Source organism: Gobio gobio (assembly GCF_949357685.1).
Source record: "Gobio gobio genome assembly, chromosome: 24".
Taxonomy (NCBI): domain Eukaryota; kingdom Metazoa; phylum Chordata; class Actinopteri; order Cypriniformes; family Gobionidae; genus Gobio; species Gobio gobio.
In genome coordinates, this window is record NC_137120.1 from 17,984,438 (window position 1) to 18,002,964 (window position 18,527).

Below are 18,527 nucleotides of genomic sequence, written 5' to 3' on the forward strand. Positions count from 1 at the left end.
CTGCAAATGAACAGTGCCTTGTGATGCCATCCCAAAGAGGCAAAAAAAAATCACTTTCACTGACCTTTAAGCCGGGCTCAGACTACATGACTTTTAGGCCGTTTTATCTCTCCTGTCATTCGAAGGAAAATCACGTCCGGGACATTGGTCGGTTCTGATGTTTAGCCCAGATTATCTGGTAATGTCAGCCATTTACAGATCAAATCTTACACCTGCCACTCTGCTCGCGGACACATCAGGGCTGCCATTTTTACATCAGTACTTCCACAATTTTTACATCAGTACTTCCACAATAGCCAATGAGATGGTCTACAAGGAGACTGAAGTGACGGAACTTTTGAAATGGCAACCACGAAACGACTAGCAGCTGTACTGGTTTGGTGGACAAAGGAGATGGAGAAACGACTAGCAGCTGTACTGGTTTGGTGGACAAAGGAGATGGAGAAACGACTAGTTGAAATGTGGCAACAACACAATTGCCTTTATAATGTATCCTCATATAATGTCTACAGCAAGTTGCCACAACACAAGATCCATTTTGTTTACATCCGCTTCCCCATGAGATCACTTGATGTGCTAAATTTGGCATGATAATGTTAAAAATGTGACGCACCACGATTTTCAAATCTTGTAGTGTGTGCAGGAGTTTTGAAAGAAGAAAATCTGTGAAGATTCTTCTTATGTGCATGATGCAACCATATTCATAATCGGTTAAGATTTAAAATCTCCTTTAGTCTGAGTCTGGCCTTTACTCTTCCTAACTCCACCCTTTTTCAAGGCACTGTTAAAGTGGCATCTTTTTTGTCAACACTTGACACGTTAATAGTAAAGGTGAGGATATACGGGGCAACTTTTTGAGCAATGTTTCCATCAACGGGCAACTAGGTGAGACACAGGGCCCACGGCCGATCTAAAGTATCCAGATAGAAATTTGTTGCCCATGCTCAATGGGAAAGTGCCCAAGCAACATCGATCGGCAACATTGCTTACAAGTTGCCCCGTGTATCAACACCGTAACTAGGGATGAACTGGTATGGAAATTTCACATCACGATTATAGTGACCCAAATTATCACGGTTATCAATATTATCATGGTTTTCTTCAAATGAGATGAAATTGTTCAAAAGAACAGATGCACACACTGAAAACATTTCAACAAGTTTTATATTTGAAAATCAACAAGCAACAAATAAATCAAGCAGCTCTTGCACCTTTTTAAGCTAGATTCTATTCTGTGGGATTTCCTTCCTTATAATGGCCGTCGTCAATAGCAACGCATAATGCATAAATAATAATAATTTGGGGTAAATATAATATCTAATATTATCTATGTAAATATATTCTCATCAGTGTTCTTTCAGCTATGACACATTTAAATCTAACATATTTTGTGTATAAGCCCAAACAGTATCCTATTGAAATAATGCATCCATATTTTCATATGATTTGAGTTTATTTTATTATATCAAAAATACCTGACACCTTGGTTTTATGACTGCAAGTAATTTTCTTCTAATGCTATAGAAGTTAGAAACGTGTACCAATCTTGTATAAAACTTTAGAGATGGTCCCTAAATTTGTGAATCTCGAACCTAAAGCCAGCGTTATGCCAGTCATATCAGATGCGCTGTGGTTCTGCTGTGTTTGTTTGAAACAATTTTCGCTGCTGAAATAGAACAAAAACAGTCAACCACTGTATGATGAATGAATCTCCTGCGTACATTGCACGTTTTCAGTGAGTGAGAGGGCGCTCTGAACAAAACTCTGGCTAATCTGAACGCCTCTGCACGTTATAATGCACAACGCTATTATAACAGAAGGCTTTTGAGAAGACTATAATAAGTTAAACCGCCAAAGAGGCTAGTGTGAGTGGTAGTAATACCAGACGTAGTTTTGGTATTGAGGTCAAACTCCACTTGCCTTGCGTTCGCAGATGTGAAGTGTTTCCTCGTATTACAGCGACTTTCATCTGGCATGTTCTGCAGACAGGGTGACCATCTTCGATTAAGTTTCCCTCCGGACTTTTGTAAAAGCCAAAATATGACCACACCTCAGATTTGGTCATTTTAGAAAGTTGAACAATCCCCCGAGTGCTGTCACTGCCTTCTGACATTTCTTCTCATTCAAAAAACAGAGTTGTGCTGCACCAGCACCAGACTGACGCTGACTGGACAGGATTTACCGCGTGTTTTCAAAATCGTCATAATCACGAGCGGTTTTAATGATAATTATTTTTTAAACGATATTACTTACCGTCAGTACGTTTTATCGTGGTTTATTGTGAAACCGGTAATCGTTCCATCCCTAACCGTAACACTTACTATTCTATATATCAATTTAAAAAACTTGCTGCTTGTACTGTGGTAGACTAACTGGGACTAGTCACAGCACTTGCATATTGTTTCACTATTGTTGGTTGGATTGCTTGTAGTGCTCTCCTCATTTGTAGGTCGCTTTGGATAAAAGCATCGGCTAAATGATTATATGTAAATGTGTTTGAGTCAGATCTCAACTTTGATCACAGTTGCACTATTAGGAGTGTTTTAAGATATATTTTGCCCCCTAACTTCATGAAATTTGGCAGGTATCCTGAGAATGTTCTGTTGTCCATATGTATCAAGTTTCATGAAGTTTGGATGATGTGATCACAAGATACAGCTAATTAGTCAGTATTCGCCACACCCAAAAACATATCTCCCTATATCTGCTAAACGATTAAATGAATCAAAATTCTTTGAGTAACTTTCTGTCATCAGCACATTTTGTTACACACTACATTTTGTGCTAATTGCCCTAGGACAAGTTCGGAAAAAATATGTTTTTCAAAAAACTCAAAATGGCTATGATCTACTGATTTGGGAGTACTTAAGTTATTAGCAAAACCGTGTTATAGTGCCAGCGATTTTCTCAAGATTTGGTACACGTACTCAGTTCCACACAATGTACAAATATATACATTTTCATAACTGTAGGCCTTTCAGATTTGCCATTATTAGCCACTACAATTTCATTGGCTGCTGACGGACAATGATTATCAAATATGTTGAACTTAGGCATTTGGATAGCTATAGCTGGGTCTTTTAGAAAAAGGGTGTGGCCAAGTGTACCTAAATGCCTATCATTAGAACTTTGTGACATTAGTCAAGCACATGTGACACATGCAAACTTGTATGGAGATTGGACCATAGGTGGGGCTTTAACTGTTGAAAAGCTTCAGAAACCATATATTTCCTTAGTAAATTGCCTGTATTGGCTGAAAATGGTCTTTTCCATCTATGATCTAGGTGGATACAGGCTTGCTTAAAGGCTCTAAGAGCTTGAACCCCCGATAATTGCTGAGTGCAGCTATATTTTATTTGGACTTTTTTTATATTAAATTTGACCCTTTTTTTGTGATAAATGTTAAACATTGCAGTGGTCGCATTCTTCAACCAGTCATGTTTTAAATCCAACTGTGACTGTCTTATTTCAAACTATGCTATATCTGTGTTTGTGTGTGTGTGTTTGTACACATTTCAGAACAGGGAAGAGGAGTTGTTCCTGAAAGCCGTCTCACTGTGTCACACGGTGCAGATCAGTTATGATCAAACAGATGGGCTGGGAGACCCGTTCTCACATGCCAATGGCTTCTCGCCTCAGATGGAGTATTATGCCTCCTCTCCTGATGAGAAAGCACTAGTGGAAGCCACCAAGAGGTTTCCATCTCACCTACTTCTATGTATTTCTGCAGTCAATCCTGCCAAACACATGCTGTTGAAATATTTGATCACTGGTGAACTATTCCTTTAAATTGTTTTTGCAGGATGGGTGTCACATTCATGGGAAGCCATGGAGAAATCACGGAGATTAAAACATTTGGAAAAGCAGAGAAGTACGTCTAACTTCACAGTTTATTTTTTGTTCACTAAATGGGAGCCAAATTGCTTAGAATATCTTCACCGCTTTTGGAGTTGTCTTTTTAACAGCCGTCATTCTGCACGCAGGTACAAGCTCCTCCACGTTCTGGAGTTTGACGCTGACCGCAGGAGAATGAGCGTGATCCTGCAGACGCCCTCAGGCATGTGCCTCTGAACCACGCATGTGCCGTTTATCATTGAACCGCATGGTTACCTAATGATGTGCCGTCTCTCTTTAGGTGAAAAGGTGCTGTTTACAAAAGGAGCCGAATCAGCCATCCTCCCCTACACCAAGAGCGGCGAGATCGATAAAACCAGAGTCCACGTGGATGAGTTTGCTCTGGTGAGCGCTCTAGATCATGCTCTCATTCTTGCTTTCTAGTTCATTCTAGATAGTGGTGCTTGCAAAGTGTCACTATTTCTCATAAGTGGTGAAATGGACAAACTCCTAACCCTAAAGTATTAAACTTCAGCGAATAAACTATTAAACGAGTAAACTATATAACTCGTCCTTGTCAACGGATTGTTGAAGTAGTAGGAGTAGTGTGATATTTTTAGAAAACGTTTCTTGCTGAAAACCCACTGGTCAGCTTAGTAAAAAAAACTCCTAAAAAGACTGCAGATTGGTATAATTCACTATTTTTGTCACGATTGCCTTGACATGAGTTATTCATCTTGAGCTCTCTCTAGAACGTTGTTATTTTAGTATACTTTATATACTATTATAGCTTTTGTTTTAATTAGTGCAATTGAACATGTTTTTGTTTGTTTGTTTCAAAGACATTTGTCATTATTTTACTTCCATGCATTTAGTAGCTTGTGTTATGCTGTAATGCTTAATATTTGTAACAACCCGATACAATTATATTATATATCTTATGTTTGGGGGTTTAAGAGAAGTTGGTAGTTATCCTAACTTTAACAGTTTATTTGAAAATTTAAATTTCAGAAATTGAAAATAACATTCTGAAGAAATGTATTCAGTCAGAAAGTCAGAATATAAGAAAGTAGTTAAAGGCACAATATGTGTAATATTTTGATTAAAATATCCAAACTCCACTAGAACACTTATACATTTAGTTGACTTGTGTACATACATTATCCCAAATATTTCCAACAATGTTTAAATCCAGAGAAATAAGCAATTTTAACCAGGACACGGGCCATGTCTGTGTGTTGCCTATCAATGACGTAGTGTTAATTTCGTCAGACGAGACGAGACTAAATATGTTCGTTAACAAACTTTTTTTCCATGACGAAGACGAGACTATGACGAGACTGCACCAATGTCCAAAAACACTGACTAAGACTAAATTACCATGCATTATTGTTGACGAAAAAGGACGAGACTAAAATGTTTTGCATAAAATAAAAACTAAGATAAAATCTCTCTTCATTTTCGTCTACAATTGTCTCTACTTTTTCATCATGAGATGAATATTCAGCTGTTCAAAATATTCCGAATATTCCCGCTGTTGCTCGAGTAGGTTACAGGTCTCTCATACTCCTCCTGTCATCTCGCGGCCGCGCGTGTGGTCACGTGGTTCCCGGAGCGCTCAACACTTCTAGCGCTGTGTCAGTGTATGTGAATGGCTTAAGCCGCGCAAGTTACACAACAGCTTCACTATACAGGTGTTTGCAGCAATTTGTGGTAAACCGTACAGCATAGTGTGCGTCAGCCACATTTACAGTATCATTTTATTAGGGAGAGTGGTAGAGATGCAACATTGTTAACATTAATATTAATGTTTTTCTTGTATTTAACCCTCAGGTATTCCTTACTAATTAAGTCACACTTATACTCATTGGTGGTCAAATGTGACCATACACCTTAACTATTTTAAAAATAAATAGCCTATATTTTAATTCAATAATATTTATTGAATATTTTGAGGAGATCTTTTGGTACTAAATACTATTTGTGCAATACTTATGGTCCATTAATGACCACTTAAAATATTTTTCTTCTAATATTTGTATTATTTATATTACAATTAGTGTGTTAATTAAGGTTAAAATAGAGAATTCCACTGCAAAGAGGTAAATTAGAGCCATTTTGTGGCTGGAAAAATTCAAAAATTCACTTGTAATGCCATTACCCACTGGGTGCCTGTATGGCTCTTTAATAATACACATGTAGTCTAGTTGCTCAAAAAAGTATTGCAGATCATAACTGCTTACTTATTTGTGAAATTTTGAAATGTTAATAATAGTGAATAGTAAAGAATGCAAGCAAATATAATATAACCCCAAAAAAGTGTAAAAAACGTATTGTTCCTTATAGGCTATATACATATGAATTCATACTGAATTAAGATCGAAATCAATATTTGTGCCCATCGTCTCATGAGCTAATGCTGATTTTAGGCATCTATGCTGTAAATCAACCAGTTAGCTATGGTGTTGTTGCACATTATGCAGGTTATATATATTTTATGTAACTTATTTTGCCACAAAATATATTGAGTTTTCCTTTGACTAAAGCTAGACTAAAATGACTAGACTTTTGGTCGACTAAAACTTGACTAAGATACCTTGTGTTGTCTTTTGACTAAAACTAGACTAAAATGACAAGACTTAGTCGACTAAAACTTGACTAACAAAAAAAGATATGTGAATGACTAAATATGACTAAAACTAACAAGGACATTTGGCACAAGACTAAGACTAAGACTAAATTAAAAACAGGTGACAAAATTAACACTACAATGACGTCAGGGTTTATTTTGTAGAAACTATGGAAACACCAAAGACCCTTTAATATATTATGTGATTTATTAGACTGGTGAGCAACTGTTTCGATACCTTTTATCGGGTTAGTGTTATTGTTTGAATCTCCCTTTTTCTTGATGTACCATGAGTAACATGTTTGCAAAGACTATAGATATAGAAAGACGGTTCACTCCGATTACTTATAAATGGGTGAAACTGCAACGCGCAATATGGCGGAATAGTTCCCGCCTTCTAAAGTAAAAGAGCCAATCGCTAGGTAAGACACAGGGCCCATGACCGATCTAAAGTATCCAGATAGAAATTTGTTGCCCATTCCCAATGGGAAAGTGGCCAAGCAACATTGCTTTGTAATATTGCCCAGCAACATTGCTCAAAAAAGTTGCCCCATGTATCATCACCTTTAGAAGCTCCGATTCCCATAGAAACCTGAGACTCGTGTTTAGGACTGCACATGCACATTGGCCTGAAAAATAAGCTTTTTTTCAATGCTATTTGAGCAGCTTAGACAACAATTATGGGACAGTTCATATCAGATTTTGTTTGTGATTTAAAAAAATGTTATTTAATTGTGAGTTTGGCAAGCTGTTTTTGAGATCTCTGGATTCCCCCATTCAAATAAATAAGACTTGGTCTTTGGTGCCTGAAATAGCAAATATGGCCGTCGAATGAACAGACTTTCCTTGAAAGACACTTTGGACAGGTCAGTTAATTGCCGTTCTTATAGCCTACGCGCTGCCATATACACACACACACACACAGACGGTGCGCGCAAGCCCCGAAGCCAGATCGCTTTCACTTTCGTCCCCATAAATTTTGTCAAGTAAATGCGTTTAAAGGCTTGAACATTTAAAGCGAGTGTGCACTATTCAAAAACAACAATACGGAAAACAACCGTTCAGTGCTCAGCTTTTTTCTGTGACACAGAGAGCCGAGCCGCCTGGCGTCTCTGACAACGCGTGCGCGCCCTGAAGACAGACCTCTTTCACCTGCGTCCTCGCAAAGCTTTGTCATTTGTAGGCCCGCCAGTTTGAACATTAAAGCAATTCATTTTAGACCATCAGATGTGTATTATGTTGAACTAATGCCTGATATATTGTGACAAACGAACACTCAGACAGAAGTTTGTACATCACGTGAAGATCGCTCACAGAGAGCAGTGCAGAAACGCAGTGTCGACGCTGTCCTGTGACTAAAGTAAAGTCACTAAAGTAGCTTAGAAACTCAACCGTTATAGGCATATAGTTTAATACATTTGAAGTACAAACCACAGCTTCATAATAGAGACGATAAGAGTAATTCACACACAATCACTCTCATTAATGCATTCAAATAAATGTAATGTAGGTCTACTACTGTGTTAATTTATCTGTCTCTGATGCACAAGCAGAAATCTGCTCCATAGACAATAACTGCTGAAAGTGAACCGTGTCCTTCAAGTATTTTTTAAAATCACAAAGAAATGCACTTTTTCATTAGAAAAAAAAAATCCATCTTTTTAATAGTAGAAAATATTTACAGTAAAACCCTTATCAGGAACTTACTCAAAAACCTTATGAGGGCAAAAAATTTAAGGCAAAAAAAAGAAAAAAAAAGGCAAAATAATCGTTCATTAATCATAATCGAGGTAAAATGTTCAATTAATCGAGGTTTTAATTTTTGGTCAAATCGTTACATCCCTAGCATTTTCTCTACCATACAATACATTTTATAATTATTTGCCTGCCATTTAGCATCCATCTTTTATTTTATGATATTTTAATATCGATCTAGCTTTCTGATATGTGCAACAAGTAGAGTAACGTTGTAACAACTTTCAACACACTCAAATGTATTTTTAGTATGATTGTTTTGATCAAGTAAATCAAGATCAAGTTGATCAGCACTGTTAGCCCACGGTTTTAATTCGTCAGATTAAGTGTCTGTATGAGCAGTAATTCAGCACTTGCATAATGAAATACAATCATGTGAATTTAAGTAATCAAACGTAACTGTAAGAAAGTTTAGAGAAGAAAGAGGTGGGAACCGGCAAACGTTAAACATACTTTAATCGTAAACATACGTCAAACATAACTTTAATCGTAAAATAAACAAACAACAAAACGGAAGGAGCAGCAGTGGCTGACTGCGGCATATAAGCATAAATAAATAAAAAAAATGCCCTAGCAACCTCTCACAAGCATGAATCAGTGTGTGAGCACCGCTCATATTTTCTTTGCACCATTTAAAAGTTTATTCGGAGTTTGGAGGTCTGGTCTGAGTTCAGCTTTTCTAATTCAAATGATGTTCATGAGAGCGGTGCAGTTAATTAGCTCAGTTTGGTGTCCTCGTTATCAGCCGTGCTGAAATCTAAACCCATGAGAGCGTCTTCAGACCCACATCACCAGTGTCTGTCACATGGTAGCGCACACACTCTGGGCAGTCTCACAGGATTGTTTTGAGACTCGGGGGATGTTTTAGACACAACAGCCACATTGAAATGCTCCTCCATGCACTGAATGCTCCCTATGTGTGTCCTTAAAAGCATTAACTTCATTATGGTTGTGGATCTCAAGATTGTGCCTTTTAAGCAACCTCTTGGATAGCGGTTCACTGTCTGTTCTCCTTTGTATCAACTTTTCTATTACATTATTTTGTGTATAATTTAGTCGATTTTATCCTCCATCTGGACACAAATCAGTGAAATTGAGTAGTCGTGCCAGCGCACCAAATTATGTTCATATTGGGTTTCCTGTCTCACTTTTGTAGAAGGGTTTGCGGACATTAGTGGTGGCCTGCAGACACTTCAGTGTGGATGAGTATCAGGATGTGGACCGGCGGCTCCATGAGGCCAGGACGGCTCTGCAACAAAGAGAGGAACGACTTGTTGAGGTCTTCAACTTTATCGAGAAAGACCTGGAGCTGCTGGGAGCGACTGGGGTGGAGGACAAGTGAGTCAACACACACACAAATGCTAATGCAATGTTAAGGTGGAGACTGAAGTCTCATACGCATAAGCAAATTCACTCTGGTCAGATGAGATTCTTTAGACTGAGATGGCGAACGGGAACATGGTTTGTGTAACATTAGAAACGCATCATTAGCTGTTTGATAAAGTAGTCAAGCCAAATCATACTATTTGCCATTATGTGTCTGATGTTGTAAAGACCGATACCATTGTGCAGTGTTTACTGCAGTAACTTGAGTAAAGTTGAGGCGAGTGAATCTCTGAGCTGGTGTGAGTGAGTGGAGGTGGGGCTAATTTGAATATTTGTGAATCTGCGTATACTAAATGAAGCAAGGGTGTAGAGTTACATTCAAGCTATTTTAAGGCACAGAGATTTTTTTTCACATTAATTTATTTTGGTTTGTCATTTTGGTGATCAAAGATTAGTTTTAAGGGATAAAAAGATTTATTTTTTATTTATTTTTTATTTTTTTTTAATTTATTTTTTATTGTAAACAAGAATGAAGTTACAAACAAACTACAACAATACAATAGACACGAGTACTAGACATAATATTAGAATATTATCTTGACATGAAATAACATTAACAACAGGTATAGAGGCTGAGTGTTATTGCATACAGGTTGACTATAGATATGAAATGACAGAAATTAAATGATGAGAATAAAATAAGTGACAGGAGTGAAGAAACAGAAGGGGGGGGCGGGATTGTGGGGGGTTGGGAGTTGAGTACGGATGGTGGATCTGGGAATGTAGAAGTCGTGGCCTTGCGGGGTTGGGGGGGGGGGGGGTTTAATGAGTATGTGGGAATGTCTGTGTGTTAGTGTGTGTGTGTGTGTGTGTGTGTGTGTGTGTGGGTGTATATAAGGAGTAATGCTGGCTTATTGTTGGGCCAGGGTGATGGAAGCTGGATCACATAGGATGGTTACAGAGGAGGAAAAAAAAAAAAAAAAAAAAACCTAGTTATTTTCATTACATAGGATAAAAATAAGTGGAATAAAAAAATAAATAAAAATAATTGATTGACTGACTGATTAAGCAGACTGCCTGGGCACCCATACATAGCCACAGTGCCCCCCGCACAAGGTATACCATGGTGAGGCGGCAGAGGGAAGGCCCTGCATGCCATCCGGCCCCCAGGCCCCCAGCACACAACCCCGCCAATACTTAACCCACCACTCTCGTCCTATGTATGAGTGTGAATGGCTAAATTGTGGGCTTTCTCTAATGTAATGCATTAAAAGAAGTGGATATGCAGGGTGAATATCTACCCATGTACCCAAGGGATAAAATGATTGACTACTGGGGAACTTTTAATTCAGGGTTCTAAAGTCTAAAGAGTCTTAGGGCCCTATCTTGCACCCAGCGCAATTGACTTTGTACACCGACGCATGTGTCATTCCTATTTTGCACCCGCGCAAAGCGCGCTTTTCCCTCCACAGAAGCACGTCGCTAAACTAGTGAATGAACTTGCGCTACCTGGGCGGTTCAGCGCAAAAAAGGAGGCGTGTTCCGGCGCAAACAATCCCTGGTGCTATTTTGCTGTTCCATTAAACAATTGCGCCACTGACCAGAAAAAACCTAGTCTAAAGTCAGTGGCGCGTTGCGCGTTGTTCATTATGCTATTTTAAGGGCGCATGCTTGACCATAATGTATAGCGTGCACAACGCGCATACACTTTGCTCATGTAATCTACACAGATGCAACAGTTATTTTTGCAAATCATAAATTGTTACACTAAAAAATATTAACACATGAGATGACGGAAATCATTGTGGTGTGCCACGAAGATGTGAAAAAATAGGCATAAATCTAGCTTACAAATTATTCAGGCTAATTGTAGTCTAATAATTAAGGAGACCTGTTTGCCCAATAGTGGCAACTTCTGGCAAGACATATATGTATATAAGGACATCTAACAAATTGGTTTGTCCGTCAAGAACCAGGAAAAAAAATCGGTGAGGGTGGACGCAGCGATGTCCTCTGCTGGCGTCAGGTCCTGAGTAGAGGCAGATCCACCTCCCGTTACACGGCGTGCCCGATTGATGCTGGCAAGCTTGGACTTTCCCCGTCTTCTGATGTCATTGTAGCGCTTGCGGCACTGGTGCGACGTCCTGGGGATGCCAGCTGATGAAACAATTGTGGCTATTTCCTCCCACGCCTGTTTAACCGACGCTATTTTGGGTGGGTTTCTCCCATCCCCATACAACACAACTTCTCTGTCTTTCACTGCTCTTACAAGAACATCAGTCTCCTCGGCTGTGAACCGCTCCTGGCGTGCGCCTGGTAAATACGCCATAATAATAGCAATCCATAATGGAACTTGCGCACCTGCTTTTACAGGGAATGTTGGATGACGCTCTGATTGGTTTATTCACGTTACGCCCAAACCACACCTATGAATAATGAAGCTACTTCAGACCAACCCATTTTAGATTTGCGCCGGGCGCAAGAGCCATTTATCCCGCCGGGAAAATAGCAACAGCGCCGAGACCCGCCCACAAAGTTACTTGCGCTTCGCGCTTTGACACTTGCATTTCAGATAAAGTGTTTGATCTTAAATTCAGTTTTTATCTATTTTAAGGCCATGAAATGTTTTAAATGGTATAAGAAAAGTTTAATCATCATGAGGTCTTAAATTTGGGAACTGAATAACAGGAATGGCGATTATATGGCTTAATGTGATTTATTAACTAAACCTAACTTCAAAAGGAAATGGCTTCATTTTGAGCACTGCATGTTTCAAAGTTAAAACTTGCTGCTGTTCTTCATGGGTTAGTAACATCACTAACCCTAAAATTGGCATAAACCCCGCCCCCGGGAACACGCAGCAAAGGCCATGTTGAGAAGAGAAAGAGTTGTTGTAGTCAGGCACATTTGGGAGTTGCTCAAGCTGTAGTATCCGTCTTAAACATTCATTGCAATACAGTACAAACACAAATGCAATAGCATGTCATAAAAGCAAGATGACAACATAAGTTATAACCGTAATTAAACTAAACTATACATGTTCTATCTTCGTGCAGCAGATATTCTCTGGCTCTGTGCATCTTACAACAGTTCCCACATGAGCGATTTATAGATTATCATAACAGAACAGGCTTATCATTGACTTTCTATAAATCAGATAAATTAATCAACTAACCATTCAGAAATGTCCTGTCTCATTCTACATGAGTCTCTCCATCATTGATCAACTCCGGTTTGAACATAAAGGGCTGAACAGTTTCTGATGTTTACAGTGTGTGTCTGCATGAGGTAATCTAACACAAGCTCTTGAAGCTCCGCCCTCTTCTTGAAAGGGGTCGGGAGCAGCAGCTCATTTGCATTTAAAGGGACACGCAAAAACCGTGTGTTTTTGCTCACCCTCAAAAAGTGACAATTTTCACTAAAATAATTATCTGTGGGCTAAAACTTTGAGCTAAAACTTCACATCTGATGGGGACATCAGAGTCTTATTTTACGTCTTGGGGCATAATAGGACCCCTTTTAAATTTTAAAAACCCATGATCTTTCAAGTACCATGATCTATTTCTGACATGCGCCACGTGCTTGCGCTACTTCTGACAACTGTACATATGGATTTGTCAAGTTCAATGTAGGCAGCCTTAAGCTGTTACGGCACAACATCACGCTCTGTGGTCAAAAGATATCCGCCAATATTTGGTGTTTGTTAAATTTTCGGCATCAGCTGATAATTTTTTTGAGTGTCAGAAGTGTCAGAAGCCGGGCTTTTATTTTGACAGTGGCAGCATAAAAATGCAGGTACTCTGTGTGACAATTAATTGTCAACAGTCAGTGCTGATAGTGACAGCGGTGTGATGAGTTTACACTCTCCTGGTACTTGCTCATGATTATTGGATGTCTTCCTGGCTGGAGAACAGGAAGTCAGCAGTGAGTCAGTGTGCGGCTGCTGTTAATGCACTTTGACATGTCGCAGTGACTCATGCGGACTTAAGGCCAGCCATCAATCTTTGTCTACATGGGAACAGCGTCACAATTCAAACTGTTCAAGGCATGCAGGGGCACAGGAACGTGTCTGGAATCGTGCTGAAATGGCTGCCATTCTGATTTCCATGAGCCTTTTGACAAGCCATTAAAACTATTATGCCACAGAAGTACATACACATCCTCCCAAGTCTACTCAATGAGCATCTTCAGAGACATCCTCAGATGTGTCTGACAGGTCGTGTGAACAGCTTTACTGTATTCATCATGGAGGATTGGAGAAGTTCAGGAATTTGCGCAAGTTCGAAAGATTTTGAAATGGGTTCAGTTAGTCACGCAAATTCCCCGCTTTGACCAACAGAAAACTGCTTGGTTTGAAAGTGATTTCTGTGTAAGATGTGCTTCATACATCACTAGAGCATTGACGATAGGCAGTTTGCCCACAAAATTTCATATTGAGAGGTTACTCTGTTAGCCATTGGCCACTAGGCTATTATTCCTGCATTACAGTTGCCGCTTTGAGCTGATTCCTGATTCGTGGTGTTCGTTAAACACTTATAGAGGCTTATCGAATATTTGCACGTTCATCCCAGAACTGCACATTTTGGTGTCTCTCTCATATCGGGTCATAGGGTAAGTGCTGATACAGTTATTCTTAAACAGTTATTCACATGAAACTGACTGTTGAGTCTCTTAACCCCTCCCATAGCTCTTTTCCACCAGAATAGTTCACGTTCTCTGAGCCAGAGCCTGTTCTTGGCCAGGCAAGACTGGAACCTGATGCGAACTGGCCACTTGTTTTCACAGAGTTGAGAAACGAACGGTGATGTAAAGCAGGGCTCGATATTAATGCTTGTCCAGGACAAGTGGATTTTTTGAAGGGGCAAGTGAAAAAAATTTTTACTTGCCCAACGGACAAGTATCCTGGTTAAAACGTCAATAACAAAAAATTACTAGGGAATCCCCAAAGTGCAATAATGATTCTGCATCAGTTAGTGGAGTGGAGTGGAGTGGAGATCAATAGTGGATAATAATATAAAACGAACTGACGTTAACAAGGTTGTGCTGTTGAGGCTCGCACAGCCTCTCGAGGAGAAAATTGAAAACAAATGAGCGCCGCTCATACAAAGAAACACAGTTAACTTACACAGTTAAAATTGTGTAGTTTTTATATTCATAACATATGATACAGTTAAGCAACATCACACAAACGAGTGTTGCTTTCCTGGATACCATCACGCTGATTTCATACGCCAGTTCCATAAACAATGAATTAACACTAAGTCACTTACATTTTAGATGCAATATGGACTGTTTTTGTTCTATTTCAGCAGCAAAAATAGTTCCAAACAAAGATCACAACATAAACGTTACGCATCTCACCGTAACAGCGTGTTACTGAATGATTCAGCATTTTGAATGAATCGGTTGAATCAAAGATTCAATGACCTATTCGTAAACGACCGCCTAATTCTTGAATGAATCAGTCGTTTGAACGAGTCGACTCAATGACTCACTCATTAAGACAGTCACCTACTGCCACCTACTGGTGGTTTAGTTTCACCTTTCCGACATTTCTTATTTGTATATTCAAAAATATTTAAAATAATCTCATAACATTATTTAATGCAGTTTTAATTTTTCAGTGTAAATAATTTCATTTGATTGGTAACAGCCTATAGTGTCTTATTCTAATTTAATTTATAGATCAAATTGAAAAGTATAAAATTACAGCTGAAGCAAAGCCTATATTTAATAAGAATATGGAAAAATGCCCTTTATAAAAAGGTAAAAATATTACAAATATGCATATTTAAATGTGTCAAAGCTGATTGAACACTGGTGAGAATATTGCTTCAGAATAGATTAAATTTACAACCAAAAAAAATCCAGACAAGCTAATTTTTTACTCGGACAAGTGAATGACATTTACTTGTCCGAAGGACAAGCATGTGAACAGGCTTAATGTCGAGCCCTGATGTAAAGGATGTAAAGTGTGATTAAGTGATGCGAATGTACATCGCGATGCCGCTCTTGAATCGAAAGAACCACCTTGCACTGAAATGTTTCTATAAATATATTTCCTGTGCATTCTGAATAATAAATAAATATATCTCTCCTTTATCCTGCAGCAGTCCAGTGCTCGTCCTCTGCAGCATGTTTTTCTCTTACTGATCATATTTTATACCTGTTGAGTTTACATTTTTAAATGAATTTGACTAAAAATTTAAATGATCGTTTGTGTGCGCTGGTGCTTTTATTCCAGCCTTAAAGTGCCTTAAATGAATGTAACGTTAACAATGTTCAATACTGAATTAATCTTAAACAGTGATGCACACAGTAGAGGAAAATGCCTACCTTGAATATTAATTAAGCGTTTTGGGCATAAACATGTTTATAACATACAGTAAAATGACTGACAATGAAAAATGACAGAATAGTGATCAACATGTTTAATACAAATAAATAAAGGTTCGTATTCATCAAGTGTCTCACACTTCAGCATCGCGGTCACTAGTTTAGACCATGACTGACACCCTGTGGTGAAATAATGGCGTACGTTTACCAGCCGCTGCTTTCTCAGATCGGCTTGGGTGGATTAAAACTTCATGTTCAGTTGAGTTTGGAAAACTATGTACATAATAATCATCAGAATATCACTTCTCCAGTCTCTGTCCGAATCCATTACCTGGCGGGTATCCTCCCAAAATGGCGGAAGGGGGAGGATGCCGTGATATTTGGGAGCGGGGCGCTGTGTCGTGACGACATCTCCTCATTCTCAATAGATCTCTATGGAGCGATTCACACCGGGCGTGATCAAAGCAAGATTTTTTTTTTTCAACCAGTGTGTTGTTTTTTCCCCGTCGCCATGTGAAGAAACGAGCCATCCAATTAGATTTGAGCTTATCTGAGCCGTTGCTGTTGCACAAGTGTGTGAGCGTGGTTTTGAAAACCTGTGAAAACACTGGAGAATAGTATTCCTGAAGAGAGAAGGGAATGGATATTGAGTGTTATTGGTGTCTGGGAACAGATTTATTACATGTTCTTTATACAGATTATACATTTTCCATTCATTTTCCACTGAATTATGTGACCTGAAGAGCTTGAAACGCCATCAGAGAGCCGTTTTTTCCCCCCTGTGTGTGTGTGTTATGAGTCAGAGAGTTAATTCGCTCTAGAGCTGTCAATCATATTATGTGATCATAACTCCTGCCCTTCCGAATTATGACGTTGTGTTCATTTCTGAGTTCTGCACATAAACAACTGAGAGAAACGTTTCTACAGATGAAACATGAAGCCAAATAAATATATGATTATGACGATGATCTGTATGTGTTTTTCATGCGGCTTGGGGTATTTTTCTAACAATAAAGAATGAGAACTGCTAAGGAGGTGTAGTGTTCAGTTTATTATAAAACACTACAAATAATCCACGTCTGCCCATTATATAATCAAAATCAACTTCACAGTTGGAAGTTATTACAGGCACTCGATGATGGTTTCTTTGTAGTACCAAACTTTATCTTAATTTACTGTTGTGTGTTGTGCAGAGGACGAGTTTAAAGCCAATTGACCGTTCGCAAAGACCCGCCCCCTTTAGTTACTGTTGCTATGTCCGACAAGCCATGGCGCTCTCACACCACACACGTTCTCACATAGAGAAAATACATCGCGGAGCAAAGAGGATACTGACAACACACCGACAGACATGACGGAGCAAGTTACTTTTGATATGAAACAAAGTCTCAACTTTTGAAATTGTCATTTTTCAAAGAAATTTAAACAATAAATACCGTTTTGTGGCTCTTTAATGTGTCGTGATCGCTGTAGCGCCTCAGTTAAAGCTGCTCGTGAACCGATTATCTCTAAATAAACATGAATGAACACTAAAAGAAATGTTGTTTCAACTGCGGAACGACGTCAGTACACACCGACATTAATCTACGAACTCTCCTGACTGCTTTGTCGGACAAACCGGCAGATTCGGCGATGTGATTGGTCAGATCGCCTGTCAATCAAACTTGCGGCGAAGGGTGAATTGGGAAAACCTACAAGATGCGTACATGAGGAAAAATGTGTTCTCTGTCAGCGCCACCTGTTGTGCAGGTATGAATTAGCTGAAGGCAGTCAATTGTTTTGCATTCAGTGTGAAAGGGCCTTAAAGGGTTAGTTCACCCAAAAATGAAAATTCTGTCATTAATTACTTACCCTCATGTCGTTCGACACCCGTCAGACCTCCGTTCGTCTTCGGAACACAAATTAAGATATTTTAATTGAAATCTGATGGCTCTGAAAGGCCTCCATTGGCACAATGCACGGTTCACTCTCAAGACCCTTAAAAGGTACTAAAGACGTCGTTACAAAGTCCATCTCACTACAGTGGTTCTAAAATAACTTTATGAATCGGCGAGAATAGTTTTTGTGCGCAAAAAAACCCTAAATAACGACTTATATAGTGATGACGATTTCAAAACACGGCCTCATGAAGCTTCGAAGCGTTATGAATCAGTGAGTTACTGATTTTTAAGTCCAAAAAGTCCATTCTCAATACCATTGTCATGCATGAAGCCCAGTTCAGACAGAAGTTACTTTGAAACCATGTGGCTTTCTGTTGGTCAACATGGCGAATTCGTGTGACCAACTGAACCCGATGGGAAACCTGCATGTGGAAATCTTTCACCCCCGTGTGAAATTCTTAATTGCATAGATTCCTATTAAAATGACTGGATTTCACCTGGGAAAATTCACAGAACAACTTTAATGTGACTGCATCTTGGATCAGAGAAATGAAAACAAAATTATGACCACACGGGTGAGCTTTTTCTGTGTGTCAAGTGTGAATAGTTGCTTGTTTAATCAGCCCTCAGGGAAACAAAAAGCCATGACTGCAGATACACTTATTGCTCCTGTCTCTAGAGTAAATGCCAACGCATGTACTTAATTTATTAGTGTGTAAAGTGAAGGGTAAACGGTAAATTCAAATGTTTTCTAAATGAGTTCTAGA

At 39.0% G+C, this 18,527-nt stretch overlaps 1 protein-coding gene across 8 annotated transcripts in view; it reads left to right on the plus strand.

Moving 5' to 3' along the window:
• The window catches only part of atp11b (ATPase phospholipid transporting 11B), a 100,284-nt gene that overhangs the window by 53,179 nt on the left and 28,578 nt on the right, over window positions 1-18,527 (plus strand). For all 8 annotated transcript variants that reach the window (XM_079808329.1, XM_079808330.1, XM_079808326.1 and 5 more), the window contains exons 14-18: window positions 3,520-3,695; window positions 3,803-3,871; window positions 3,984-4,057; window positions 4,136-4,239; window positions 9,375-9,556. In XM_079808329.1, coding sequence (XP_079664455.1) covers window positions 3,520-3,695; window positions 3,803-3,871; window positions 3,984-4,057; window positions 4,136-4,239; window positions 9,375-9,556 — 605 coding nt within the window. The remainder of the gene's footprint in view (window positions 1-3,519; window positions 3,696-3,802; window positions 3,872-3,983; window positions 4,058-4,135; window positions 4,240-9,374; window positions 9,557-18,527) is intronic.